This window comes from Diabrotica undecimpunctata, chromosome 4, assembly GCF_040954645.1.
Source record: "Diabrotica undecimpunctata isolate CICGRU chromosome 4, icDiaUnde3, whole genome shotgun sequence".
Classification (NCBI taxonomy): domain Eukaryota; kingdom Metazoa; phylum Arthropoda; class Insecta; order Coleoptera; family Chrysomelidae; genus Diabrotica; species Diabrotica undecimpunctata.
In genome coordinates, this window is record NC_092806.1 from 125,349,027 (window position 1) to 125,366,583 (window position 17,557).

Consider the following 17,557-nt stretch of genomic DNA (forward strand, 5'->3'; position numbering starts at 1 on the left):
TGATCGTTAATTTTAGGGGTGCAGTTGGTGTTACGATGGATTTATTGAAACTGGATATTAATCAATGCCCAGATACATCAGCAAATGCTTTTGAAAGCACAGAAAAATGCCATCAGAAAACATCTTACGTAAGTAATTTTTTATAAATTTCACTATCCAAAACGTGCGTTTTACGATATTGTTAGTACAAATTTTCTTTTTTTATTTAAATTTAAATCATTAATAAAAGTATTAATATCATCAAAACTAGATATAATAAAATTAAATAGACTAGAACTGTATATAAACAAAAGAGGCAATGGGCACTTCAGTAAGAGAAAAAATATTCATGATATGAAGTCATCTGTATGTATCTTAAACATATCTGAAGAAATTAGTTTCTATGTATTTTCATCCCCTATATATACAGGGTGGTCCTTAAGTAATTGTACAAAAAGGAACAGTGGATTCTACAGTATTATAATTAAAATATTACGATTTAATCCAAATTGCTTTAATAAAATGTTGATATTAAGAAAGATAAATTGCAAATTTAAAATTTTATTTTTCGCTATAACTTTCATGTTTATTATTTATTTATAAAAATTTACAACTGGGTACTTTTAAAGATGAGAAATTATAATTTGATGCACACTTTGATGTAACTGATAGAGGGCGCCACATATGCCACATATGTGGTATAAATTTGCACTTAACTTTTTTGCTCTTTAAGTTACCTGTATTTGGGACAAAAAATATAAAAGACACATTATTTTAATAAAAAAAAGGTATACCTGTTAATAACTTCAAAACTCAACAGTTTTCGAGATAATTGCATTTTGCAAATCAGCTGCATAATTTTGATTTAAGGCAATTACTCCAGGCAACGAAGAAAAAATAAGCAAAAACATTAATACTTCTGAATTTTGGTATAAAATACCTTTAACTAAAGTTAATAGTTAACGAAATATTAAATAAAATAAATATATGAGCAGTGTGTTTACTATATTTATCACAATATCGGTTATTAGGCCAACGATGATGTTTTTGTAAAAATGCTGTCTTTAAGGTTAGATTTGTAGCAAAAGTATTATGAAACAAGACACATATGTGTTATTCAATACCTGTGCTCTAGTTTCTATTTGTCCTAATAAAAATGGTAAACAATTTACGCAATGAATAATAAGTATTCTCTTCGGATTTTTTATGAATTAAATAATTAAATTAATATCTCACCACATTGCCAAGGAATATGACTACCACGACCAATCCAACGTTCAGAAAAGTTGTATTTAAGTATATTCTAACTGTCTTCTCTCTAGAATGTGGTGGTGGACCACCTTGCATAAACCACATATTTTGGGTTTTCAGCATTTTACGGTAGAAAAAAAAGTAATACAACGCCACTATAGAAACTTAAGAAGCGATAGAAAAGGGAAATTGTAAACATGATGTCGTCTGAATACGGACACGGCACCTAAAGAAGAAGATGAAGAATATTTTCTCCAATAAGACATTTAGCACCCATAACAAAGCATTTTGTGATGTTACATTATCATCTTTGAGTTGTTTTAATAAGAATAAACTAAGAATTATGCTTATCTACAGGTATTCAGTGCTTTATCGCACAAATATCAAACTAAGAATTATTATGCAGCTGACTTAAAAAATGCGATTATCTCGAAAACGGTTAAATTTTCAGGTTACTAACAAGTATACCTTTTCTTTGTAAAAATATTGTATCTTTAATATTTTTTAACACAAATAGAGCTCACTTAAACAGCAAAAAAGTTAAGTGCAAATTTATGTCACACATATGGCATATGTGGCGCCCTTTATTAGTTACATTAAAGTATGTATAAAATTATAATTTATCCTACTCAAAAGCATCCAACTGTAAATTTTTGTCCAAAAATACTTACAAACGTAAACGTTATAGCGAAAAATAAAATTTTTAATTTTCACTTTAACACCCTGTATCTTTCTTAATATCAACATTTTATTAAAGCAAGTTGGCTTAAATCGTAATATTTTAAAGTGCAGAATCTACGGTTTTTCTTTGTATAATTACTTAAGGACCACCCTATATATATATATATATATATATATATATATATATATATATATATATATATATATATATATATATATATATATATATCTTTTTGAAAAACAGCTGAAAGGATAGGGCTAAGTGTACTCTTTATTCCTTTATTTTTCCAATATTTCGTCGATAGTTATCGACATCATCAGGGATAAGCTACAAATAGTTTTACATGAAAAATTGACAGTCTATTTGACTAAGTTGATGTCACTTACAATTTGAGATTAGCGCCGTAATGAAAGCTGATCAATGTTATAAAAAAATTGTATAAGTTTTCTTACAAAAAACATGTAGTGTTAATTCACAAAACTGGTACAAAAACAACGAACAAGTGTTTCATTTTATGTATCGGACTGAAATACGTCCTCTCTCCAAAGTTTTACATCTTTTTTATTTAATTCATAACCTAAACCTTATGACATGTAATGTGGTTAATTTGTAGGTTTGAAAACACTAACCTCTAAAATCTTCAAACTTACAAATTAACCACATTACATGTCATAAGGTTTAGGTTATGAATTAAATAAAAAAGATGTAAAACTTTGGAGAGAGGACATAAAAGGAAACATTTGTTCGTTGTTTTTGTACCAGTTTTGTGAATTTACACTACATGTTTTTTGTAAGAAAAATACAATTTTTTTATAACATTGATCAGCTTTCATTACGGCGCTAATCTCAAATTGTAAGTAACATCAATTTAGTCAAATAGACTGTCAATTTTTCATGTAAAACTATTTGTAGCTTATCCCTAATGGTGTCGATGACTATCGGCGAAATATTGGAAAAATAAAGGAATAAAGAGTACACTAGACTTAGCCTATCCTTTCAGCTGTTTTTCCCAAAGAATCTCAAAGTTTATCTTCTAACTTTAACAGCTGTGATCAACACTAATATATATAAGAGTTACCATTTTTATTATAGAGCTCAGTCGTTTTGATACCCTAGAAATCAAAGATGATGTGAAATAATATGAAAAGTACAGCTAAGAACTTTTTAATATCCACCACATTGAGATAACATATATCAAACTTTTCCGAATTTTTTTTAGCTCTTTCTAAATAGCTCGTAACATGTTTTTGAAACAAATAATTATGTGTATCTCCTTTCTGCATACAGACTTCCAAAAAATAAAATTTTCATAAAAAATTACCCATTTGTACTTTATTATGTACTTTTAATTATATCCATACATTTTTAGATACTTAAGCAACTTTCTTTAGACTTGACCTCAACTATGAATGTGAATGTACTATCTTATGTGTAGCTCCACAAGAATCTCTATTCCATTATCTGCATTATGTTTACTTTTCTGTGGTACAATACTAATTTAATTTTGTAACAGTATAGTCAACAACTGGTATCTTCGTCGTCACTTGTTAAATAAATTTATTAAATTTAAATAACATTTTTTTTTCTTCAAATTTTAGTGTGTACCAATCCTAGGAAGAGGATTTGAAACAGGAGGCTACAAATGCGAATGTAAACAAGGCTTTGAATATCCATTCGAAGATCCCATAACCTATTATGACGGGCAATTAGTAGAAGCAGAGTTTACAAACCTAGTGGACGATAACGAAACTCGCTTTAATATGTTTAAATGCAGACTAGCGGGTGCTGGTAGTATAGAAGTAAGCATAACGACTGTTTTAGTGTTATTACTGATTTCCTTGGGTTTATATAGAGTTTAATTAATAAAAATTATTAGTGGGTCATCAAATTGGTGTTCATATCAGCATGCTGAAAGTTAAACATGACATAGTGCATTAAATGTTGAATTAGTCTTATCTAAATCATCAATGTTGTATGACTTTCTCAGCCCGCGGCGATGAAGCATAGTGTGGTTCATTGTTATATTTAACGTAATACATAGTATCTGATACCTAATTCAACAATTACCTTGCTGTGTAATCAACTACTTATAACTGCAAACGCAATAATGTATTAAAATCATTTGTAAGTGTCGGTGAATGTTGCATGTTCATCAATCTTAAGTTAATTATTTTAAATACTCAATATTTAAGAGATGCATGTGTTTGGTTTATTCGAAATAGTTTTTGTAAGATCAACCCGACCAGCAGAAATCAATCCCTGTAGAAACATGTAAGACAAAACGTACAAGTTTTTCAAAATATTGATCTGAGGTTGTTAGTTTTACATAGAATTAGCTTTACACTAATAGCTCTTCTTTCTATGAGAACAACCAGCATAAGCTTCTACAAAATCTTTCACGGTTAATCGATTATTTTCCAAAACCGTATCCTGCATTTGTGCAATGATTGCTGATGTTGACGTACTTTGGACGATCTTTACCTGCATCGTCTTCAATAGTTTTGCGACTAGCTTTAAATTAATATCAGTCACATCATTCTACTGTTCTAATTGAAGGCGAAGAATTCTTATACACTATTGATAATCGTTCATGAATTTGTTTTGGTGCTAACAAATAAATATAAACAAACATGCCGAACAAAAATAAAAGTTTTATATCTGCACTATTTAATTTTTTCCAGTGTAAAAAATATGACACAAAAATATATTGACAGATCTATATGATAACACGTGTTCGTCGAACAGTAGTACCATCTTCAGAAAAATAAAACGATGAATCTGAAAACGAAATAAGCAAAATTAGGAACCCGATCTCCTTTTTTATTTTTAATCATAATAAAAAAATCTCCAAATTTTTAATGTGGTCTATGAATTAGATACCCTACACAGAACTCCCCTATAATTTTTTAGCCAAATTCTGAATTAAAATATGTTGAATCGAGTTTAATTGCATTTAGAACTCGCAAAATGTATACATGTGCTCTTTGAGCTGAATGCTTTTTTGATTACATAAAAGCGTTATTAAATGTTTTCCTCGACATTTAATACTTTTTGATTTCAGATTCAGATTTGTAGAGAATTTTTATAAGAAGACAAAATAATTTCAATGTTATTTTGACACATTTTTCGTTTTTTTTTTATATTAAATTCTATCATTACCAAAAATAGCAAATTATGTATAAAATTTCAAAAACTCTTGAATTTTCAGTGTTTTTCGTGTATTTTTTAAAGATAAGAATTTATTTACAGCTGATATTAAGATCCTTTAGGAAATTTTACATGAAAATCATATGTTTCATTATTTCACTTAAAATACATTATCTCTATAATTTTATATTCAAATGTGACAGACATTTTCTAACAATTTACTTGAAGCATTCGGTTTTGTTAAAATTTTAAATTCAAAAGATTCTGATTTTTGATGATTATAGAGATAATTTATTCTTAAGTAAATAGATATTACTGAGAAATGTATTTTATGTAAGATTTATTAAAGAATCTGAATTTTATGTGAGAAAATTTTTTGAACCTTTTTTTGCTACTACCTATATTTTTTAATATTTTATATAAAAAAATTATCACAATAATATAAATAAAAATGCTTTGAAGAAGATGAATCTGATTTACAAAAAAAAAAAATGTTAAGGAAAATCCAGAAAAATTGGGAAATCGGAAAAATTTTAATTTTTATTAATTTCCAATATAGTTAATCACAGGCGCATTCTAGTCCTATCCCAAAATGTCAAAGTACATTATTATATCAAACTTCGTGAGTTCCTAAATTCCCCTAAACTCGTTGCTTTTGTCCCAGGCATTTGAAAATATCATATTTTCATTTTTTCGGCTTTTATTGAAAAATGTAAGAATTCTGGTTTAACCGTTGCGTTGAGCAGAAAATTTTACATCAAAAATGTGTTTTTCAAAGTTTTTCTTATATTTCAAAGAGAAGTTGTGCTGAAGACAAATTGAAAGTAATTTTAATCCCTAATTGCGCTGGAACTTCAGGGCCCTTAATTTACCGATCGAGTTAAAAAATTGTATAATTTGTAAATTGTATAACTATTTTTACAATAAAGAATAATTGTGCAAAATTTCAATAGTGGATGGTTGTGCTCCTAAATTTGCTCACTTAGTGTGGAATTACGCAATGAAAACTCAAGGTACGCGCACACTTAACCGAACCGGCCGGCAACAGAACGCACCGCACATTAAACGCCGTGCCGCGCATTAAACGCCGTGCCGCGCATTTACCGGCAAAATCACATCAACTCAGTGATTTACATATTTCATGGAAAATGGATCCAAAAATTATTATTGTTTGTTGTGCAAGGAAGAGGAACGACGAAATAAACTGCCAAAAAGGAAGCGTAGTAATGAGTATATGAACTTTATAAAAAGCCAAACACGAAAAGTGCATTTGCTACTTTATTTCCTGATTTAATCGATCATTAAGACAAATTTTGTCAACACATCAAAATAAGTTACGAAAATTGCGAAGAACTCTTATCTATTATCAAAAAAGATCTCACAAAACAAAACAATATCATACAATGTTTATTCTGCCAAAAGGACGCTTAGCATAACTCTTAGTATTTAACATTTGTCTCACTAAGTCAACAGGCAACGCAGCACTAGACACTAACCGCGAAAATATTCCATTCCGAGTTTTCGAGGTGCGTTTCGTTACTGACGGGTTCAGTCGTCAAGTGCACGCTTACCTTAAGTATATGATTTAATTGAAGTGGGCATTCTGTGTCATGGTTTGGTGTGTGCCCCGGTATTATTTGTTATTTCCACTTTTACTTTACAAGATTTATCCTTTGCATACTTCGTTTTCCATTCCATAATAATCTAATTTTTATAGTCTTAGGTTCTGATATAAAATAAAATTCGAAAGACTTAATATATTAGATTTTTCTGTGGTTGAACTTATAAAAACGTTTATTTTTGTAAGCCATAAATTAGTATTTACAATTTTGTATGTTGAATCATTCAACAATACAGCAGTACAACAATTCAATAAGTAGAAAGTTGGTTAAACAGTCGTTAATATTATTTGCTTTCAGCATTATGAAAATCGAACACTGGTGACCACGCCGAAAGAGGTTAATCAAACTAATGGGGCCTTTTCACAAAATTAGTGCCTTGTAGAAACAAATTATTTTTTAATATACAATTTTAATTGTACCGTCCACATATTACTTTTATAATTTTTGTTGTTTTTGTTGTTAGGCGTTTCTTAAAGAAGCACCTTTTAATTGTGACAAGAGTCAATTACTCGATAATAAAATTAGTACAATTTTTTCTATAATTTTCATTGCACGTCAGTATTCAATCAATCGATTTTATGTTGTCATAACTACCCTACAGTATTGCCGAATCTTCAAAATAGTCAAGGGTATAAGGAAATTTACGAATGATAAAAATGTAAGATTATTTTTTCTGTTTGAAATAATCGAATAATAAAAATGAACGTAACGAATCTAAGGAGTTACTACTTTAGTGAGATCACAAGGATAGGGATATACACTGTGGAATTTCCGGAAAGAAACATAACACTTAGCTCGGCGCTGCAAATGTGCTCAATTAGTGCTTATGTGAGCTTATAGCTCAGACTGTAAGTATTATAAATGGGAGATAAGAACCCTTCGACTACAACTAAAGCTCACCACATTGTAGACGAGTCTTACGTAAGTAAGGGACGGATGTCTAGCTCAGCACGCTAAAGACTGAGTTCAGTATTAGATTAGATGTCGATAGTCCGAGCTCAAAGCGGTGTAAGGCTGCGTATTCGGATCGACCACTTCACTAGTAGTTAGTCACACAGTCCCAGTGAGTATGTACCCTGGCTAACACTTAATTATTTTCTATCAGTCAGCTCACGGCGTTATCGCTGACGTCGTAGCTAATTCTAGAACGGTTGGTTACACTATAAGTCATAACTGTAAATAAATTTACTCACACTTTCTTTTAATAAACAACTTTTTTTATATAATAATCATGCAAATCACAAAATATTGACTTGACTATACTATGTTCTAAATATTCATTTACTTCTCGCAACGTTATAAGACTACATAGTTTACATAAGACATATATGTTAATGTAAACTATTGTTGCTTTGAATACTTAAATCGGAATAACTTTCATAATTGCATTTTTCAGTAATATGCTGAATGTTTGGTGAGAAAATTAGAACAAACTGGTAGTTTAATCACGACATATTGATGACATGCAGTGAATTAAATAGGAAAAAAAATAACAAAATAAAATTAAGCAATTTATATTTTAAAACGCATACATATGTGTAAATTTTGTTTTTACATTGTAATTAGGGATGAAACGTATGCTTAACGTACTATAGAGATATTTATAATTTCTGATTTTTATAAATTTTTGCTGGAAATATGTTTTACTTATTGTTTTTATTGCCATCAACATATTATTATACAACATAATATCTTTTCGTATGTTCAAAATTATTAAATTTTGTATGAAAATTTGCTTAGTTTCTGTGGTTATGTTGGTTTTTTATTTTATTAATAATTTTTTCTAAAGATATGCCACTCTTTAAGACATTTTGGATGCATATAATAGTAATTCTTGAATTACCCAGAGATATTTCTTTGTAAATGAAATACTTGCATGTCAGTTTTTTGCGATATTATCTAATCTTTCACATCCTCTTTTCGAAGTTACTTTTTATAATCTCCATTCATCTCTACGTGAGGTATTTGTCTAATTACTCTAATTCTACCTGGTTTGTGCCTTGTAGAATATTTTGCTTTGCTCTGTGTTAAACAGCCACTAAGAAATATGCGTGATGATTTCACTTTCACTATGTTAAGCGGTGTTGCCAGCTTATTGTTGTTTTCCACTAACTTATTTATATTTTCATTGTGAAGATTATTTTCAATTTCTTTTAAAATGTTTATCCCTAAAATTATTTTGCATGCAATAAATACAATATACATTATTTAACTCTAATGTAAAATATATAAATTTTGTTCTTAGTTAGTTACAAAACAATATTATATAATTAAAGTTAAAAATATATGTATTAATAAATATACACATATAACTTTGTTATATGTATATGTATTAAAATTGCATTACATAAATTAGAGAATAAATAAATAGAATATATATCTAGATTTGCTGATACTTAAATTAGCTTCCTCTAGACAAAATTTTTAAAAGAAAAACAATTTGTCATGCCTGAAAATTTCGTGTTCATACTTTTACGGCCAGTTTTTCACGGTAAATCTAGTAGCGGCAACAATGTAATTTCTGCCAAATGTTTCTATATTAATGCTATGGAATGAACAATATATCGATAAACTGACCATCTCCCTACATTATTTCTTTCTTCCTGAACACTCATTTGATCTTCGCGGTTCAACTCAGGTTTGTTGTATTTATTTCAATCGATCTATTTTTGTTTATATTTTCTTACACTTACGTTATTTGGTTACACTTTCTTTGGACTTATTTTTTTGGATGTTTTAATGCGTCCACAATTTTTTGTTTGATTTGCTTATTTTTTCTGTCATTCTTTTCCAAAAAAATATGCAGATAGTTAAAATTGTTATATAGATTATATAGATATTTAAATAAGATAATATGTTGTGTTTTTATTCTAAAGTGTCATTGTAATATACCACAACTTATTCTAAAGGATAATGTCACATTGTACTTTGTACATACACAATATTTTACTAGTAAACAAATTTCTAGCTTTAAAAATGTAGATTATATTAACTAAATTATGAAAATTCATTTAAAGCTTTTTATAAATTTCATAGCAAAGCTTTTTATAAAAATAGCTCAAATTATTTATAATGTTTCCTTTACTAGTATTCGAAATTAGCGTTATTTTAATATATAAGCTAATATGCTTGCTGATAGCAAGTTGTGTGGCTCTCTAGTGATCTGATTATTTACTTTCCCTAAGAGGAAGTTCTCAGCAAAGAATTTATTTAGCAACTTTGACGAAGATATTTCTAGCCATTGCTGCTCTTACCTTCACTTTCAGGTCCCATTCACACTTGCTGTTTAATGTAGCTCCAAGGTATTTAAATCTTTCAACCGGTTCAATAGCTCTATTATTATACTCGACCGAGTTTCCATATGGGGTTGTCCGTTTATTACCATACATTTGGTTTTTGCTATTTTGATGTTAAGTCCATACTCCTTTTATAATATTTACTAAATCTTGCAACTCCACCATATTTTTCTTGTGTTGTGCAAGCTCAATTATATCTTTTCTACATAAATATTGGTTAGAAAATACAACCCTGTCTTACGCCTTTCCTTACGCATCGATATTAGTTACCTGAATCAAGAGTTACAGATACAATTTACATCGGAACCTGTCCGAAAGGATCTCTCCGGCAAAAATGACATACGATATTATTATTACACCAGTCGAGTATATTCTAGAACGGTTGTGAGCTTAGGTGAAATTATGTCCTTTTGTCTGACTCTTCTCTTCAATGGGAACTCATTAGTTTTTCATGAAGTTGCACACTTACCGTTAATTTTGCTATTTACAGTGTTGTAATATTAATTAGTCCTCTGAATAATTTTACAAAACCTCTAAAGCGTCCACTATAACTACCCGCGTTACTCGATACCATTTTACCATTATTAGTGCAATAAAGCCTGCCTACCGACACCGACTGAATTTTTTCGGCAATTCAACGTGTGTGTAGAGAGTTACCTCGATTAACACTTCGTCCGAAGAACTTCGATCGAAAGTGTAGACGGCGTTTAAAACTTCGCAGCTAGTTGTTATGTTGAAACAACAATTCATTTATTTAAAGCGGCGACAGAGAACCGTCAATTTACTAACTCACTATACGTACCATAAATTTGAACGCTATGAAAAATGGTTGTATTTGTACAGTGGCTCAATAACAATAGCTCTAATATCATTAATCTTTATCAATCTACATTTATCGCACAAAATTTATAGAAATCAAATTTAAAATGTTAGGACTTTGTAAATACATTGCTACAAGAGAATAATAATATTTTTTAATGTAAGGTTTGGTAGGAATTTTTACATTTTTTGTATATGTTTACAACTTTTTAACATATTTTATCTTATTTTATGTTTTTTACAGAAATGTAATTTGTTACTATATATTAACAAATGTACTTCCTGTTAGCTAAGTTATATTTTTATTATTGTATTTGATTTAGGAGTTATAGTCAATTTTGGTACTACCAAATAGTAACACTAAAGAATCTCACAAACTAAACTATAATACCAGTATATCGGAAATGAGTTAATACTCACAGTCTTAAGTAGTTTTTATTAGGTAATAATGATAAATTTTGGATTACTGCTGTCTAGGCTTCCAATATATGCCCCATCATCAGGCCCCAGTACGGTTAGGGACCTGATGATGGGGCATTTGTGTTTATATTAAATGGATATTTAATAAAATGGCATAAATTATATTTATATTATAAATTTATATTAAAAACTACATGCTAAAACAACATAAAACAAACAATGAACAACTGAAACACAATAAAATGATCTAAATAAGAGCAAATTAAGCAACCAACTATAACATTGATTATTGAAAGTGAGATTGACAAAGTAAATATTATATTGGGACGTTAGTGCCATTGTGTGTAACCAATCTGATGGAAACTGCACCATATAGTCAGTCAGTAATTAGTATAATATATTACAGGGGTATTATGTTAAAATTGAATTATACTTATAACAAAACAAAATTATTACTTACATATAGAACTTCCCTGTATCTGATGTTATGTAAGTAATAATCTTGTTTTGTTGTAAGTATAGTTGAATTTTAACATAATACCCCTGTAATATACCATATACTAATTACTGAATGACTATATGGTGCAGTTTCCATCAGATTTGTTACACCCAATGGCACTAACGTCCCAATATAATATATAATTTGTCAATCTCACTTTAAATTAATAGTTGCTTGCCTAACTTGCTATTATTTATTATCATTTTATCGTGTTTGAGTTGTTCATTGTTTGTTTTATGTTGTTTTAGCTTTTATTTTTTAATATAAATAAGACTAACGTAGTTGGGCCTGATGATGGGGCATATATTGTAAGCCTGAAACGGGTAGCCCAAAATGTACCATCATTACATAATAAAAACTACTTAAGATTGTGAGTATTGACTCATTACCCATATACTGGTACTATGGACTCACATTGGCAACCATTTCACCATTTGTAAACTATAACATTACACGGGGTCATTTAACAAAATTTATAATAACAAATTTATCAAGGTTCTAAAACTACTTTTTTGGTGGCATGGTAGCAAAAAACATTTTTATACAAATTCCATAGACATGTAATACAAATAGACTGATCGCTGCAATACACTACCGTTACCGTTCCCCCAGTGCGACAGAGAAAACTGACGCAAAGCAGTCCCTGCTTCTTTTTCTAATGGGCCGGGTTTATCGACGACGTAACCTTCCCATTGGCCATTTAGGTCACATGATTTAAAAATCCGGCCCATTAAAAAGAGATGCAGATACTGCTTTGCGTCAGTTTTCCCTGTTGCACTATGGGAACGGGCCTGTATTACAAGAGTCAGTCTATTTGTATTATATGTGTGTGGGTTATATATTCTGCAGAATTTGTGTAAAAACCTTTTTTGAGAACGATTTCCGGAGTGGAAGTTGAAACCACAACCAATAATTGTGGCTTAATCACATAAAAACAATATTTAACAAATTTATGTATTACAAAGTGGCTAAATTCAAATTTTAGAATATATTTTCGTACATTCATTTAACATCTTTTACAAACATCTGCTGCATAGTCGGTATGGCAACCTTTTCTGATCAATACAACTTTGAGCCATTTACCTGTATTTATCATTAAGTAATGTATTTCGTTCTAATCGATCGTAATCCATTTCTCCCGCAATCATAAAAACTAGTTCCGCCGGTTTTCAAAACATATGTTGGATGCACCTAATTAGATTAAATTCTGAAGATTATGCGGTCCCAAGTTAGAATGTCAATATTTATTATTATTTAAATTGTTAAACTATAGGAGCTACATTATGATCCTGAAGATATCTTTAACGAATGCTTGCAATGAGGAAGCACAATTTATTCAAGAAAATACTAAGGCGGGATCAGTTGTTCTTTCGACAATATTACCAAATATATTACCGTTAGCGTTACAGCTAGCTAGAAGGTTCTAGGGATACATTTGTTCTCAACACAATACTTCAAGAAAATTTACGTTATATGAACTTTAAACCCCTTAGATCAGAGCCAATTGTTCTTTCGACAATATTATTACCATATATTTCACCGTTAAGTAGGAATTATGAAACTGGTTCCTGATATATCTTTGTTCTGAGCTCTCAACATAATGTGTTCAAGAATATTAAAGTTATATGCACTCGAAAACCCAAGATGAGATCGATTGTTACTTAGACAATATTACGAAATATCTTACCATTAATTATGAACTACTAGGGTGATTCCATACATATTTGTGCTTTGGGTTCCAGCACAATGTAGTCAAGGATCTTGACGTTATATACATTTGACAATGTTCAGTTGCACCTTTGGTAAAATACCAAATATCTTTTCGTTAACGATAAAGATTATTGAAAATGGATAACTATTTTCTGTTGAGAGTTTTTACACAATTAATATTATAGCATCATTGCCAATTGGCTTATCAACTTCATTCAAGCAACAACTTCTAGCATTTCTTTTAGAGTCAAATGTCTTCTGGTCATTAAATTCTAATCTAATTTATGTAAAAAATTGAATATTTTCCTTTTAAACATTTTTAGTATTTAGAATCTGCTCTGATTCCTCCCAGCTGTCACGTATTGTTTTCATGCAGTTTCATTTACTTTCAATTTAGCTAAATATATTCTAAAATAGATTTTTAAAACTTTAGCCATTTTATAACATAGAAAAAGAAGTATAGAAAGTTTATAGAGCATTAGGTATAAAATTGAAAATATTCATTGTATTCCATCTCGTGCAATATTTTGTTTCGTATCTTGTTTAAACTATAAAGAATGGTCCAAATTTATCTAAATTGACTATACTACTATTAAATTCAATAAACGGTATTAACAGGACAAACTCTCTACTTATTGTTAAAAATGAATGTACAATTTTGAAGAATCTCATTTTATGGTTTTAAATAGAAATAATATTGACTTGTATAAAACGTTTCCGTCCATGAAGACTTTGTAGTGAAATCCTATATTATTTTTATTTTAGACGACAGAACGTCACAATGCTTGATAAAGCAGCTTTTATAGTAATAGATAAATTGTATAGGTATTTCCCAAATTTAAGGATTTCACTGAATATCAAGATTTTATTATACAGCTGTGAAAATATATTTGCAATAAAACTTGTTTAATGTATCGTGATTTTTATTTTCATACATATTTATCCAAATGCATAATAATATGCACTCTTTAAGGACATGAAAATTTATCGCAATATGTATAATAGGTTTCTACCGGAACTATTGCCCCACAACACATTCGTATCATCTAAAGAAGCGCTAACGCACCAGATCGTAAAGTGACCAAAGACAGAATCACATTTATGCCTTGTTCAAATTGTATTGGAGTACACAAACTGGGTTTGTTAGTGATTGGTAAAGCTAAAAATCCCAGAGTTTTCAAAAAAAATTTGTCTGCCAGTCTGCTACAAGAAATTTAAAAGTTTGGTCATGAGAGAGGCATTTAGTGAATGGTTTCATTAAGACTTTGTCCCAGAAGTAAAAAAGAACCAACTTGCCATAAAAGCTTTACTTATATTGGCAATGCTCCAGGCCACACAAATGAACAAGAACAAATCAATTAATGGGAATATCCAAACCATCTTTCTACCACAAAACTGCATACTTTTATTGCAGCCGATGGATTAAAATGTTATCCTTGAATAAAAATGAATTGCTGATTTATATTATTTCTCAGGATGGTGACATACCTCTGTAACGATCCGAAAAACCTATATATTTTATTTACAGTAGACTCCCTCTTAACCAGTCCCGCATTAACCGGCCACTCCCCCTTCCTATTGTTTTGCGTACGAGACGATCATCAAGCGCCGCCGCTTGATGATCGTCTCTCGCCCCCGGTTGTCAGTTCTGTTTTTGCTTTCGAGGAGGATTGAATTCGTCTTGTGCGAAAATGAGCGAGAAGCGTAAACGTGTGGTTGTGACGATGGAAAAACGTCTGTGTGCTTAAACGGCTCGACAAAGGTGAATCGGTAAAGAAAATTTGTTCAGAGTTGAATGTGGGGAAAAGTACAGTGAATGACTGGCGAAGGGGTCGGCGTTCAATCGAGGATTTCTGCGCCCAATTGGAATCAGATAAAAATCTAAAAACTAGATGCACTAAAAAAACGAAATTCGAGATAGTAGATGAAGCTCTTTGGTAGTGGTTGCTTTAAAAACGGCGAAGGGACACACCTATTAATGGCTCGATTCTAACGGAAAAGGCTTTATGTATGCACAGTAAAATTATAGACGGAGGCGAATTTATTGCAACTGAAGGTTGGCTGACTCGCTGGAAGGCACGTTACGGAGTTAATTATGCACACGTAAGTGCAGAAAAGAATGTCCACGGACGCTTCAGGTGCAACTGATTTTACCTCCAAGTTTGTAGAAATTATAAAAATGGAAAAATTAAAACCCGAACAAGTATATAACTTGGATGAGACTGGTCTCAATTTTAAAATGCTTCCAGAAAAAACATTTTTGGGAAGTCATGAAAAATTGGCTTCTGGATTTAAAAAGAATAAAGAGCGTATTACAGTTGCTGTTTGTTCAAATGCAACAGGAACACTTGTTCAAATGCAACAGGAACACACAAAATTCATCTTTTCGTTGTTGGTAAGTCCGCTAACCACATGCATTTAAAAATTTACATCCATCGTCCCTCCCTGTATTCTACAGATCACAAAAATCAGCATGAATGAGCGCTGATCTATTCAAAGAATGGTTTGAGCGTGAATTTGTTCCGAGAGTAACGCGCCATCTTAAGAGCGTAAATCTTCCCACTAAAGCAGCCCTACTTCTGAATAATGCTCCAACTCATCCTGGAAACCTAACATGTGAGACAGATGACATAAAAATGATCTTTTTTCCTCCTAATGTGACAAGCTTGGTGCAACCGATGGATCAAGGGGTGATTGAAAGCTTCAAAAGACGATACAGACGTAAATTACTGTCCGAAATTTTACAATGCGCAGAAAATGAAGATCTCGATCTTATTGATATCATCAAAAAAATTAACTTAAAGGACGTAATTTACATGTTAGCTTCCGCCTTCCAAGAAATTCCTTATTTTAATTTCGTTAAGTCTTGGCGAAAACTTTGGGCCAGCATTGAGGAACTTCGAACAAAGAAGATAATTCTGCCACCATGCTTCAAGATCTCCAAACGGTATCCGAAAATGTCCATTTGCAGGCCGAAGATATAGAAGAATGGAGGAACTTGAAAACGAATTTTTGACAGACGACGAACTAATTACACTAGCAACACAAGAAGAGCCCTATGGAAATGAGGAGACTGATGATGATGATGTTGACGGAGAGGAAAAGGTCGGCCACACCGAAGCGAGGGCTGCAATGGAGGTGGCATTGAAGTGTATTGAACATCAACCTGGGTCATCTTCAATAGATGTCTTGGTTTTTAAAAAATGGAGGGATATAGCTTTTAAAAATTCACTTAATGACAAGAAACAGGAGAAAGTTACCGATTTTTTTAAAACAAGTTTGTAAAATATTAAATATGTATATATGTACATAGAAATAAATAGTATTTTTCAACTGTATACTCCGTGATCTTTATTAATATACACCTTCCTGTACATGTCTTTGATATATGTATGTACGTACTTGATTTTTCTCATGGAAATGGCTGCACATCGGATTAAACGGCCGTTTGGTGAAGCAGCCAGGCTCTGGTCTCGAGGTGGTCTTTTTTCGATTGGTCCGATTTGATCAGACGATTTAAGCTGTGGCGTAATTCCGGTGGAGATATTCGATGTTTTCAATAAATACGCGTTTTTTTTTCTGTTTGTAATCACCGATCAATTTACACGTTGTACTTCCCGAAAATGTCCATCAGGTAAGCGTAATTTGCAAATTGTTTATACTTTTTTTTATTTATTCAGTATTTCTGGTTTAGCTCTATTAGCTACCATCTCCTAATTTTTCTTCTCCAATTCTTTAGTTTATGTGGTAGTAAGACTGTCGTAAGAACCACCCTTACATCTCTGCCGACTCTGAGCAATTATTATTATGAGGATTATTTTAAACTATGTAATTAGTTAAATGTGAGACATGTTACAGTTATAAAAAAATGTGTAGAACATGAATACAAATCTATGTATTGTATGTACGCATTCCCTTTATGAAATACCTACTTTATTTTATTTATTATGATTTTTTCTGTATACACCAGTAATCCGTCACCCTTACTCTATCTTAAACTCGACAAAATAAATGTTTTTACCGGTAAATCGTATTTTAAAATTTCTAGGTAATTTATCGTAATTTAAGGTTTAAACTAACGAATGTATTGTTCGAAATGACTTTCACTAACAATCTTTATTCAAATATACAT

The 17,557-nt window shown here is 30.7% G+C and overlaps 1 protein-coding gene across 2 annotated transcripts in view; it reads left to right on the forward strand.

Moving 5' to 3' along the window:
- LOC140439965 (uncharacterized) overlaps positions 1-14,339 on the forward strand; it is a 57,714-nt gene extending 43,375 nt beyond the window's left edge. Inside the window, exons 7-9 of one of the 2 annotated variants that reach the window (XM_072530176.1) lie at positions 17-128; positions 3,511-3,711; positions 6,979-14,339. In XM_072530176.1, the coding sequence (XP_072386277.1) occupies positions 17-128; positions 3,511-3,711; positions 6,979-7,053 (388 nt within the window). In that variant the 3' untranslated portion in view covers positions 7,054-14,339. Of the gene's footprint in view, positions 1-16; positions 129-3,510 lie in introns of both variants that reach the window. The other variant, XM_072530177.1, reaches the window with a different exon arrangement.
- The last annotated feature ends 3,218 nt before the right edge of the window (positions 14,340-17,557 follow it).